This window comes from Alternaria triticimaculans, assembly GCF_023758025.1.
Source record: "Alternaria triticimaculans strain BMP 0046 chromosome Unknown scaffold_1, whole genome shotgun sequence".
In the NCBI taxonomy this organism is placed as follows: Eukaryota; Fungi; Ascomycota; class Dothideomycetes; order Pleosporales; family Pleosporaceae; genus Alternaria; species Alternaria triticimaculans.
Window position 1 is genome coordinate 4,958,173 of NW_026055958.1, and position 13,038 is coordinate 4,971,210.

The 13,038-nt window shown below is 53.3% G+C and overlaps 4 protein-coding genes across 4 annotated transcripts; all 4 read left to right on the forward strand.

Moving 5' to 3' along the window:
* Positions 1 to 794: 794 nt before the first annotated feature.
* J4E78_001644 (uncharacterized protein) lies at positions 795 to 3,629 on the forward strand (the record flags this gene model as incomplete). The annotated part of the gene is made up of 1 exon (XM_049362299.1): positions 795 to 3,629. One exon carries the CDS (start codon positions 795 to 797, stop codon positions 3,627 to 3,629), a length of 2,835 nt encoding a protein of 944 aa, XP_049227582.1.
* Positions 3,630 to 6,303: 2,674 nt separating this feature from the next.
* Positions 6,304 to 6,960, forward strand: J4E78_001645 (uncharacterized protein; the record flags this gene model as incomplete). Its single annotated transcript, XM_049362300.1, has 1 exon — positions 6,304 to 6,960. The coding sequence occupies one exon, from the start codon at positions 6,304 to 6,306 to the stop codon at positions 6,958 to 6,960; it is 657 nt and encodes a 218-aa protein (XP_049227583.1).
* An 818-nt stretch (positions 6,961 to 7,778) lies between these two features.
* Positions 7,779 to 8,821, forward strand: J4E78_001646 (uncharacterized protein; the record flags this gene model as incomplete). Its single annotated transcript, XM_049362301.1, has 2 exons — positions 7,779 to 8,503; positions 8,554 to 8,821. The coding sequence occupies 2 exons, from the start codon at positions 7,779 to 7,781 to the stop codon at positions 8,819 to 8,821; spliced, it is 993 nt and encodes a 330-aa protein (XP_049227584.1).
* A 2,275-nt stretch (positions 8,822 to 11,096) lies between these two features.
* On the forward strand, positions 11,097 to 12,758 carry J4E78_001647 (uncharacterized protein; the record flags this gene model as incomplete). The annotated part of the gene is made up of 1 exon (XM_049362302.1): positions 11,097 to 12,758. The coding sequence occupies one exon, from the start codon at positions 11,097 to 11,099 to the stop codon at positions 12,756 to 12,758; it is 1,662 nt and encodes a 553-aa protein (XP_049227585.1).
* Between the last annotated feature and the right edge of the window lie 280 nt (positions 12,759 to 13,038).

Consider the following 13,038-nt stretch of genomic DNA (forward strand, 5'->3'; position numbering starts at 1 on the left):
TTTTCTTATACTACGACTCTCAAGAATGTCTCCCAATCTATTCGTTAGGGTAATCATGAGGGCCGAGGATTGCGGGGCTGGATCTCTCTTTGACATCGTTGATATCCATGACTACTCATACGCTTGTTCAACTCGTCATTGTTTTCACTGCTACGTCTCACATGGACAGGAAACCGTAAAATATGCACTTGATCTAATCCCGCGCGCGTGGCATTACGCGGCAAACAATATGCCTAGTCTACTACAATGTGCTCGAGGTAGGGCGGATTCCACGTTCCTGATTGAAGTCCACCTTCACCTGCGATCGCGCGCTCCTTCCGCGTCCGTCACCTCCGTTTGTTTACCTCGCGCCTGCTAGTCGCGCACCACGCTCAACACCGCTCCTTCTCCCACCTCACCTCCACCTTCCCTCTACATATCTTTTGGATAACCGACGTCGACCCTTCCTGCTGGTTGCGGTTGACAACCGCTACCCGGCATCATGTGTTTATATCATTACTCTTACGTCGCGGTCTGTGACCACGCCGAATTCACCAGAATATCCTACTGCAGCAACGCGATAACACTTGGTTTGCCTAGAACGTAAGCACTCCATTCTCCAGCACTATCATATCCTTGCTAATAGTCGCAGCGTCAGTCATTTGCCAGACGACCCCAGTGCAGACGGCAACCCCGACACTCAGTCTGGCTCATCTACTCCTCGACCAGCATCATCCACCAACAACAGTAGTTCATCGCATTCGCAGTCGCATTCGCATACTCAGCAGCAGTTCCAGTCACAGCATAACAACAACATGTCCACTCTCACGCCGTCTGAGGCTGGCCGCGCACCGGCTTGGGACGCCATCGTCCAGGAGCGAGATGCACAGGTCCATCATCAGACTGCTTTCATCCCGCGCTCTGCTCTTGCCGACGGAACTCGTACCAGGCGGGCAAACACTCTCAACGACGCTAGACCTGTATTGGATACACCTGGTTACAGGAACGTCAACATCGATATCCCATTGGATCCGCAGTCTTCGTTGCATATGGAGGTCACTCATGATGGTATGGTTACTGAGCTCGTCGCTCGATTTGAGTCTTATGGCGCTTACTCTGACGTCTGCGAAGTATCCCCCGACGAGCCTACCGAGTCATCTTCTGGTGTCGGCAACGCCGCTGCACATCAGGAGCAAGTCGAGCAGCAGTACGACGCTTATACCATCGGTACATCAGGGCGCAGTCCTCGCAAATCCATACCCACCCAATGGCTTACGAAGAGTACTGCCCCCAACCTCGCAACAGCGCAGCGTGCAAAGGCGCGTACATCCAAGACAGCATGGGATAGTGACTCTCCGGATGAAGTCAAGACACTGCGTGGAACGCGCAGTTCCGTCGATCTCAGTAGAGCTCATGGCAAGGACAGCGCAACGTTTCTTACAAAGGAAGCTCTAGCTACTGTCGAAAACACCATAGCATCGCCCACGTCTCCGCTTAGCCCCAGCAGACTGCATGGCTCTCCAACGAAGCGGCCATGGAACAGCCCCACCGGGTCACCTCTACGCAGCAGCGCGCGTCACCAGTCAAGCTTCTCCCTCCGCATGTCGCCGACAAAGTCAACACACCTCAATACCGACTCGATTTCTGCAGGACACTCGCGAGCATCTAGCAGCGTTGCGACTTCCACTGGCAGGGCTTCGTTTCACACTGCACAAGGGTCGCCAGTAAGGAGTCCTGCAAGCACGGAGCATAGCTTCCAATCTGCTGCAGAAAACCTTGAAGACCTTGACGTCCCCAGTGTCGACTTTTATGCTGACAGCGATGATGAGCAGGTGCAGCACGAGTCCGGGAGTCCGCGATCTGCCGCCGCGAGAACGAACGCTGAAGGAAAGCGAAAGTCATTGACACCGAGGCTTTCGCTTGTCATTCCTACGCCTGGCCGTGACAATCATGAAGGTTCCATGGACTCCCGCGTTGCCGGCGGTCCGCTGAGTCCAGAATCGCCCACCCAGGTGTCTCGCATTCCCCGAGCCGGCACCAGCAGCAAGACCGCGCCCCCCGTACGCACCATCAAGCGCGTCGAATCTGTCAAGTCATTGCAGAAGAAGATCAAGGAGCTGCAGCTAGCTATGCAGATGGATGCAGCCCAGTTAGATGCTATCCAGATCCCCCTACCCGCGACGCCCGCGCCGGCCCCTCTACGCCATGTCCGCACCGTCGACAGCACCGGCTCGACTCCGATCATTTCGCGAAGTTCTGGGTCACACAATCATAGTGGTATGGTTGATGTTGCTTCTGAAGATGACCAAAACCAGTCCACTCGCGGCAAGGGCCCTGCCATTTCGGCCGATGTCACCAGCCTAGGCCAGCCAAACGACGCACCGGGATGTGATGCTAGCTACGAGCACGCTCAACCGTTCAAGGTCGATCAAGAGGCAGCGCATAACGTCGCACAACCCAAGAACGTGCCATGGGGTGTTCCGACAAGTCTTGCTCATGGTACGACGCTCACACGTCCTATCAGCGTACCCGCGATCGTCGTCATGATGGCTCACAATTTGGACATAGGGAACCTGAACCTCAACACTCAACAACACGAGGCTGTTTCCGAGTCCACGAACCACGTCAATGACGTCGAGAACGCGTCTTCATCCAGGGGAAGAAGTGAACGGTATGTACCCAGTGAGCGTAATCAGACAGACAGCGGGCGTTCATCGCAATCTAGTATGGGCTCGGACCTTCGCGCAACTGCCACCGAATTCGTACCTCAGCCTCCGACGGCGACCAGTTCGATCGACGCCACCACGGACAACACACCTCTGAGTCCATCTCTCGACATAGCCGACCTGCCGGATGCGACGGTGCTCGATAGAAACGGTGTACCGTTCCTTTGGTACATGTACGGCGTACAGTTTGCTTACGAACAGGGTTACCGCAACGGTCGTCCAAAGTCACCCAAGAAGTACAAGCCGAACAAGAACCCGCGCAAGTCTATCTCTTCACCAGCCGATGCTGCGCCTTATTCCTCAAAGGCCGTCCCCATCAACAACCCCGGACCAGCAACTCCTCTTTCGGCCGCAGCGAAGCAGCGCATGACATCCGCAGAGCTGATGCCGCCTCCGCCGCTCCCTACTAGACCACGTCAAGAGGAGACTCACCAAGAAAACTACCATCCCAGTTCTAGTCGCATGATGTCGCCCCCGCAGACACTCGAGCCTGTTCCAAACCAGCCTTTCGCACACCAGCTTAGTCTGATCGAACAGACCGCCAACAGCAACCGCGCGAACAGCAACGCTCCCCGTCACTTTGGCGTTAACCCACAGCCCTGGGTTGGTTTCCCATCTGGCCCCCGCAACGCGCACCCTCCCACGTACTACACAGTACCCCGCCATGGCCACCGCAACAACCGTGGCAATGGCCTGTACGGCGGTCGTGGCAACGCTGCCGGTGTACCTATCGATGCAACCGCCCCGTTCCCCAACCCCACCGCACCACAGGGCCGACCCGACCAACGCCAGACCTACGAGGCCGCTCCCGTCGACTACTCAGACTATACTATTGGAAAGGAGTCTTGCGGTCTAGTCAACATCACTGTTGCGACAGAGCGTGCTGGTGGCGAGCCATGTAATGCATGTGCTCCCGACCATTGAAGGCCGCAGGTGTCATTGGCGAGATGATTGGATAAGAAATTGAATGACGGAATGGACATGGGAGGATAACATAGTTTGGACAGAGAAAGGCTATTGGTATCGTACTGGATACGTCCTTGAGATTGCACATGGCATACGAAGCATGTCTTACCAGGGGACGAATAGGATCGATGGATGGGATTGCTTGAGTAGTAGTTGATAACGAGGAATGAATAAAACGTATATGATCATGACTGTTCGATAATTAAGCCAAGATCAAGGGTGAGCCTTGCTGTTCATCTCGACATTCGTGTGTTGTCAATGAAGGTGTTATGGCCTTTCTTTCATCCGGATGCGGACACTAAAGGCAACCTGAGAGGCGCCACACTGCGCATTACCGGCCTCCCCATCGTGATTTTCGGAGATACTGCACACCCATGATGTATTATATTCACAATAAGCTACCTTTCTATTCCTTCGAGACACTCGACAGCGACATCACTCCATAATGCTTGTCTCTCTCATTTTCCTCCTCGTAATCTCCTCACGGCAACGACAAGCCTCCGCAATCCTGTTATCCGACCTATCTTTATGCGCTGTAAGCCTTCCTTCTTTCCCCAGCAACCCCCGACCGCGCCCTCACTCACTTACCCCCATCGCAGGAAAAATGCGTCATAGAAACCATCACCTTCCATGGGTCCAACAACGAATTCTGCGACCTCTATGCACCCATGAACCCCGCGTGTACCTGCTACCGTCGGAATCGGCCCGTTGCTGGCCTAGGCAAATGCGGCGATGAGGAAGTGGGCAGGGATGTGCTGGATGAGGGGTGTGAGGCTAAAGACTTTGAGGACGCGGAGGATTATGTGGAGGAAGTGTGTGGGAGTGGGAGTGTGAGGGGTCGTAATGGCCGTGGTGGTGGTTTTTCGAGTGAGGATATTTCCGTTTCGTCCACGGCATCAGCTGGGGAAACCACGATGTTGGAGACGACGAGTACGAGCGGGCACGATGCTGGGTGGACGGCGGAGGAGACTATGACTACAACTACGTCGCTACAACCTACGCCTGCGTCTTCAGATTCGATGAACGCGGCGGTATCTTTGCGTACTGGGGGCGAGGCTTCTGAAGCCACTACCGAGGCAGGCAGTCAGAGTAGAGCGCATAATTCTGCTCTTGCAAGCACCAGTGTGACAAAGATTACGCCGACTTCTTCCGCATTGCCGCCACAAACACATACATCCGCCCGGCGTCTGTCTCCCAGCGCCAAAATCGCTTTGGCAGCAGGCATACCCTGCGGCGCGCTGTTTTTGGTCATCTTTTGCGCAAGCGTGCGCCTGGTTTCCAAACGGAGGAAGGTCACGAAAGTGAAGGAGATCACGCGCAGCCAAACACGGCCAAATAAGGACGGAGAGAAGGGCCTCGAACGTGAGCTTGACGGATTTGATACGTCAAGGCACGAAATGGAGACGGATGGCAATAGGGCTGAGCTACATGTCTCAGTTGAGAGACATGAGATGGCAACGAATGGCAATAGGATAGAATTACATGTCGCAGTTGCCAGGCATGAGATGGAGACGCATGCTAATAGGGCTGAGTTACATGGCGCAGTCGAGTGTTACGAGTTGGATGGACGGGAATTGTTGAAAGATGGTTAATGGGCTGGTGGCCATGTGAAGCTAGGCTCGCTGCGCAGTCTTCCGAAGCGCATACCTAGGTATCGGCTCACCGTCGCCTTATCCAACCGATGCATTATCCGATGCATCCTCTTCCGACCCAAGTCCACGGGCAGCGCTGTCGTCAAATTTAGGCCGGAGTAAATGTCCGCTGCGTGACTGGCGGGCGGGCCGGTCCGCTAGTGATCAGAATCGGGTAGGTGCGATTGGTAAGGAGAAAAGTAGTCACGCGACCGCAACCAAGGTAGACTCTGCGCTTTGACGCACAATATCAGAAGGACTGGAGCTTTTTATTTGGTCGCTGCCTGAGACGAGCTATATGCGGCGATGACTATGCTCATGTGGGGGGTTTGGTATTTCGCCTTTATTAAACTCTGTGTCTTGCTCTTGAAGTGGGTCTGGCGGACAAATGGCAAGAGAGGTATTGCGATGACTACGCGGGAATTCGCTCCAAAAGCACGTGTTGGAGTGTCCTCAAGAAAAGAGTCAGACAGATTTTAATTCTCAACCAGAGTTGAGGGCGGATCTTGGGCTTTTCGAAATGAGCAGGAAAGTGCGAGGTAACAGTATATAAGTGAGCTGAACGCACTTTCTTCTGCTCTCATCGACTTCATCGACCGCGACTACTCATACGACTCTAGTGACTTTATAAGACCACAAATCTGTTAGTGACAACCAAAGCTGCAGTAAGACGCCTACCTCTATTACAACGTTGACACAACACCTTTCTGACCCACCTTGTAGCCTCCACACTCCGCCAACACCCCAACCATCCCAACTGAAACCCAGTCTTGTGGCCTCCACACCCCACCGACACCCCAACTATCCCGACTGGAAGCCAGCCTTGTAGCCTCCACACCTTACCAACACCCCAGGCATCTTGACTGAAACCCAGTCTTGTAGCCTCCCCACCCCACCGACACCTCAACAATCTAGACTGAATCCCAGTCTTATCGTCTCCCCGGTTCAAGGTGTCAAACTTCGGCGACAACATGGCGGTAATGTCTACTCCCAGCGCCAACATGGGTGTAATGCCCACCCCAACACCGCCTATGGGGCCGCCATGTTACCCAGACAACCACACCGGCTTTACGGTGGAGCAGCAGAACGAGTTCAGCGAGCGTCTGAACAAACAGGGGCTGCTCCCTGACAAGGTCGAGGGCATTCAGGTACCACGGCCATTTCCCCTTCTGTGGGTACCTGTCACGAGAGCAAGAGAATTGCAGCCAGGATACGATTCGAGGACCGATCTTGTGTATTTCCTCTCGCGCTTCCCGCCTCCTCCGTGGGGTCCTATCTTCGAGGAGTTGCGCCACAAGTGGCAGCGTCAGGACGAAGCCGCCTACTGGGCCAGCCAGCAGGCGCAGATGCATGGGCAGCAGCTGGCGGTGGGTTGGCAACAGGTGCCATACGCTCATCCACAGCAGGATGAGATGGGTGGCCCTGGTAGTCACAACGCGCAGATGCACGCGCAATACTGTGAGGCCAGGAACGCGGAGGAGACACTTGCTGCCGCGCATCGAGCAGCGGAGAAACGGCGCCGGGATGACATGGCAATGGAGAGGGGAGACAGCGGTGTCGATGTGTTGGGCAGGCACAATGAGTCCGGGCTTGAAGAGACTTTGGCGTCCGACCCCAATATCGATCCAGCTTTGCTCGATATGGGATACGGGCGGTAGTGGACTACGTTTGCTGAGTGATCTTGAAATACCACATCACACCGCGAGCCATTGGAGCTGAGTAGCGATGCGGTATCTGGCTTCGACTACTGCGACCCTCGAGAGCGAAGAAAGTGGACAAAAAAGACGCGGTCGATAAGACTGGCTGAGCTGGAGAGATAGATACACGCGTACGGAAGGTTGCGCGAGAGTACTGTTTTATTACGATGGTTTCCTGCATTTCAGTTGCATACATACTTTTCATAGAATTACACATTTGACAATCCATCCTTTGCTGCCCACCCGACGCGCAACATCGCACATCCTCATCGCAACACCACACGCGTTGAAACATGGAGATCGTGACGCGAAATTACTGACGTCGAACAGGCGCAGCGCGGTGGTCCGTTCTTAGTGCGATGACGATTTACGGGGGCACTGCCCGCTAGGTGGCAACCTGCAGCGTGATCACCGAGTGCAATTCCGCGCGATGCCGATGCGATCGGACGATGCCAATGTCCGGATGTGCGGGTGTGTATATCGTGTGAATCGTTGAGAAGCGATGGAGAGCGATGAAGATGCGTAACGTTGTGGGAGAGCGATGCTCGATATCGGAATGAATTATTGTGTGCGACAATGCACGTCACAACGTCATGACAGGCTCGAGGTCTGGAATCCGCTTGCACGCCAACACGTGATAGCGCGCTTGGCGTTGAGGCGGAGCGCTCGGACAGCGGAATTAGCGATGAAGCCTCTTGGAGCTGGTGCCAACCTCTCCAGACCCGCGTCCCCTTTGCCTCCAAACCTCCATCGTCCAGAACCCCAATGTCTCGCATTCAATGGTGTCCTCGCAAAATGAGGTGGGTATCGTTACCTACCCGGCTACTGTCAACATAGCGACACTTGTCATCTTCTTCCTCTACCTCCTCGTCTCCATCTGGCTCATCATCCGCCAGGGCCTGGGCCACAGCTCGCCATGGATCTGGCTCACCCTGCTGTCCATATGTCGCCTCACGCAGGTGTCGCTCGATTTGGCAGCCACGACCAAGTTTCCGAAATTTTCAGCGCCGAACACGACCCTGGAAAGCGGTGTTGCCATCCTCACCACCATGGGGCTCACGCCGTTGTTTATGGCCACCAGTAGCTTGCTCAACACGACCACGCGCCCCAAGGGCCGACGCATGCAATGGATCCTGCTCATGGTCCACATCCCGCTCATCATCTCCTTCATTCTTATCGTGGCGGGCGGCATCGATCCGGATTCTCGAGACGGACCCACTTTTGCAGCGACGGAAGCCACTAAAGCCGGTGTTTCGCTCTACTTGGCGTGTTTCCTCGTCCTCATCTGGTCTACCACGGTCATCTCAGCGCGTCTCTACCTTGCCGACAGGGACGAGGTGCGGATTCTGACGACCGTCGTTATGAGTCTGCCGTTCTTCGTCGTCGATGTCGTCTACATGATGTGCTTCGCGTTTGAGCGGTGGCGTGCTAACGAAGGTTCCGATGGTTGGAAGAGCATGCGCTTCAACGTCATCAGTGGTAACGTTACTCTGCAATTGTGCATGTGAGTATTACGATTTTTGTTAAGTCTGCCTCATTTGCTAATGTTTGTAGGCAAGTTATCATGGAATGGATCATTGTCGGGCTGTACCTTGCCCTGGGTCTAGAATTGCCTAGCAAAGCTGTGAGATTGCGAAGGCAGATCGAAGACCAAATGGACCAGGCCAGGAACATCGACGTTGACGCATGGCAAGAGACAGTGTTGTGGAAGTTGCACGACAGCGTATCGCGGCTTGTCGCTGCGATGATCATGCCAGCCCTGCAATTCGCGCACTGGATGTTGGGAAAGATATTACGGTCCGGGCAACAAAACACGCCTTGAGGTGTCCGACAAGAAACATTGCTCTTCAACATCAACATCAGGATATGATCTCTTCTCAGAGCGCGACCGCGGCGGGCCTATGACGTCACGAACGACTTCGCTGTCGGGAATCCTTCACGAAACGCATTCCCGGACTTCATCTCCAAGACCACGACAGCACCTCGCTACAAACCCCATTGCATCAGCCATTGCGTCTGTCAATCAGACCCATTGAGTTTGTTCGCTCTGCCTTTGGTCGTGGCAAATTGCATCGAGGTTCGGCTATCGCGGCTCGCAAGCAGCACCCCTGTGCCCACAATTCGCGATGCGAAACACCAAAGTCCGCCACCACGCGAACGCGCTCTTCCTTCCCCGTTCCGAGTCGCGTTGGATTCTTACGACGGACCGGCATATTGCCAACTGTGAAGAAAGGAAGGCAGCAGATTGGAGGAAGCGCTACAAAAGACGGCAGCGAAAGAAGGTGGCGGCGGGATGGCTGAGAAGTAAACATAGATTACAGCTCATCACTAACGCAATACATACAAACCACATTGCTAAGATACCTCGCTGACACTTTCCAACTCATTGCCAGACACGTGCGGGCGACATCACGAGAGGTCACGTCTATGCCATGCGCCTGCGGGGTGGCTAGATGTTGTGCTGCATGATGCCGTACACACAATATTGAATATCAATAACTAAACAACTTGTACGACAATGTCTACTTGTACCCTTGATCATATCTCGCAAAATGCCACCCGCATTGTAGCTATCCCAGGTATCGACCGATGCATTGTCGCCTCTCCCACTGCTCCGGCCGGGCATACGCCTTAATCGTCACAATCGCCTTCTTTGCGCAAATCAGTATATAAAGCTTTTCCAGCGACTGTCCTGCCTGTCTTCATTACCACACACAACTCCTACTTTTACCAAACCCAATTCAAAAGATGCGCATGTGTGCGGCTTCGGGCCGTCAAAACCTGATGACTTGCAATCCAATGAAGCCAAGAACAGAAGCCAGAGCATGTCTCAAAAATCGGGTTTACTGCTGGCCATGTCCGTTGAGTCGGAGTTCAAATTAAGACTCTTTTTTTCCATGCAGCTGCTCGCGTCGTCTTTGGTACAATTATAAAAGACTTCATTGTCTGTCTTTCTTCCTTACTCTTGCACTACAATACCTTACCGTTTCCACCAAAATACTCTCACCAATCCGCTATGGGCCCTCGTCCTCGTCCGATTCTTCGCTCAAAACAGAACAAGAATCTAGCCATGATCTAGGAAAGCGTGTGCGATACACAACATACGAATTTGAGGAATCACTTCAATAGTCATAAATCAAACTTTACCGATAGCACTACGATGTGGCTGCCAAAGTCTGTTCTCTTTCATTTTACATGATAAACATACTTTTTCATGTCTAGGAACCTTGAGAAGACATTCATAAAACCCGACACGGCTAGATCCATGTTTGAAGCGTAGCGAAACTCCAAGATCACGACGAAGCTGAAGGATGCCATGTTACGCAGCGAAACGTGATCCACGCGATAACAGCGTAGATGCTAATCAATGATAGTAATGTAACATTGCTTGTCCTAGCGCTGTTGTGCTATATAAAGTCGTCTCCTGTCTCAATTTCTAGTTCCTTACTTCTAATGCACATATTTGCACTTTTACCAAAATTAACAGCTATCGTTCCCATGTGGAGCGTCTGCTTCTCTCGCTTCCCAAATACTCACAAAGCATTAGTCATGAGCTGAGCTCAGCAACGAGATATTAATGGAGATGTTCTCGCATGTGAGATGTTTGTGACAAAATGTCGTGATGCTATGAAGCTTAGAAATACGATATCATTGATGCGTAGCCACCCCATACTGGCAAAACTTTGAACACGTACCTCCCAAGAGTTTACATCGTCTGCAGACGCTATCAGCTTTGAATTTTCTATCTGATGTAGACGACAGCGCATCTGTTCACTTGCTTCATCCCATGGGGTGCAGCCATCGTCGAACCAATAAGGAAGGTGGATGAGGTCTTGGCAACGACGTCATTCCGATGCTCGGGGTTTGGGTGAGGCTACCCGCGATAAGATCGGAACAAAACATCGGCACCTGCATTAGCAAGCATCGTGACTACATGCGAACATAGGCTTTCCGCGTCAATTGCAGTCGCGATAACTACCCGCGGTGATGTATGACAAGCCATTGAGTTGAGAGGATGTATAAATGGCATTTCCGATGAGTTGGTAAATGTCCGCAGGTCGCGCCTTCCCTACACAGACTGACACCAGCCATTCAGAATGGTGCACCTCACACGCCTAGCATTTGCAGCGCTCTGCCACGTGGTAGCTAGCCAAAATATGCCTTTCGACGCGCGAGAAGCGACCATCGACTCTGTACACCATGCGCTCTACTCCGGACTCTCAACATGTCGCGAAGTGGTATCTTCTTTCCTTTCCAATATCGAAGCCAACAACAACCGGACGAACGCAATCATTACGTTGAATTCCAATGCTTTGGCTATCGCCGATGAGCTGGATGAGCAGCTTTCGGCCGGAAATGCTACTGGACCACTGTTTTGCGTTCCAATACTGCTCAAAGACAATTACGATACAGCAGATATGCCAACGACGGGTGGAAACCTGGCCTTGGCGCATTCGCAACCATCTGAAGACGCTCCAAGCGTGGCTGCTTTCAAAAAGGCAGGAGCCATCATCCTAGGCAAGGCCAACCTCCATGAGCTAGCTTTGGAAGGCATCAGCGTGTCTTCTCTAGGTGGTCAGACAATCAACCCGTACGACTCAACCCGAACACCAGGCGGAAGTTCGGGTGGCACTGGCGCTGCTGTCGCCTCGTCATTCTGCGTATTTGGCACCGGCACGGATACAGTGAATTCACTCCGCAGCCCGGCATCAGCAAACTCTCTATGTAGCATCCGGCCTACGCGTGGACTCATCACTCGGACCGGCATCATTCCCATATCGACCACACACGATGTCATTGGACCCATCGCACGAACGATCAAAGACGTCGCCACAGCGCTGACTGTCATGGCTACAACAGGCTATGATGCAGCCGACAACGACACTGCACTCGTCCCAGGTCACATTCGCAGCACCAATTACGCTTCCAAGCTTTCCAGCACCTCACTCAAAGGGCTGCGCATCGGTGTATTGAACGGCTTCTTCAACCGCACAGACTCCCCCGAAGTCACACCGGTCAACAATGCCATGGACTCCGTCATGTCGCGTCTCTCCGCGGAAGGCGTGACACTGATTCCCATCAACGAGACCATCTACAACGCGAGCGCCATCCAAACCGCATACGATGTCCAGCGCTTCGAGTACCGCGAGCTCATGGACCAGTATCTAGAACGTCCTTCCCTTCAAGGCGAGCATCCCAGCACACTGAACGAACTATATTCTCGCAGAGCCTTCAATGGGTCCGGAGGAGAGTTCCTCGTCATCCCCTCTCAATACGAATACGTCAACACCGCCCTCAGATCTTCCACAGGTAACGCTACATACAACGATCGTCAAGCCGGGATCCGCAATCTCAGGCTCGCTCTTCTCAACACCTTTACTTCAAACAATCTCGACGCGATTATCTACCCCGAGCAGAAGAACCTCGTTGTCAAGATCGGTTCGCCGTCACAGTCTGGACGTAACGGTATCTTAGCCGCATTAACAGGTACGCCCGTTGTCACCGTGCCAGCGGGCTTCTCCGATCCGAGTGAAGAGGCGCCAATTGGCGTACCGATTGGCATGGAGATTTTGGGGAGGCCATGGGAAGAAGAGAAGCTATTGGGGATTGGGTATGCGGTGGAGCAATTGCTGAAGGTGAGGAGAAGTCCGGCTTGGGCGAGAGAGATGGTAGAGGGGAAGAAGTACGAGAGTGTGCCGGTCGTGAAGCCGGATACGGGAAATATTCCGGATGTGTATCCATTGGGGACGCTGAGATAGAGTTGAAGACGACAAGGGCGTTGGAGACGCCTATTGTCATCATTTTGTGAGATGCGTTCGGCACAATGTTAACGCACGATGCTGCTATTCAGCTTGAGTCACGAGAATACCACAACGATGCATCGTAGCAGCTGCTCTGTCCAACCCTTGCAGTTTTTCTGAAGCAACTATGCAAAACCTCGTAGCCTACCTTCTCGTCGGCTCTGCGTCGGTCGGGAAAGCTTCTCCAGCTCTATCGTCGACCGTACAGTCGCGACACCGGCTGCAAGCTCCCTTCTTT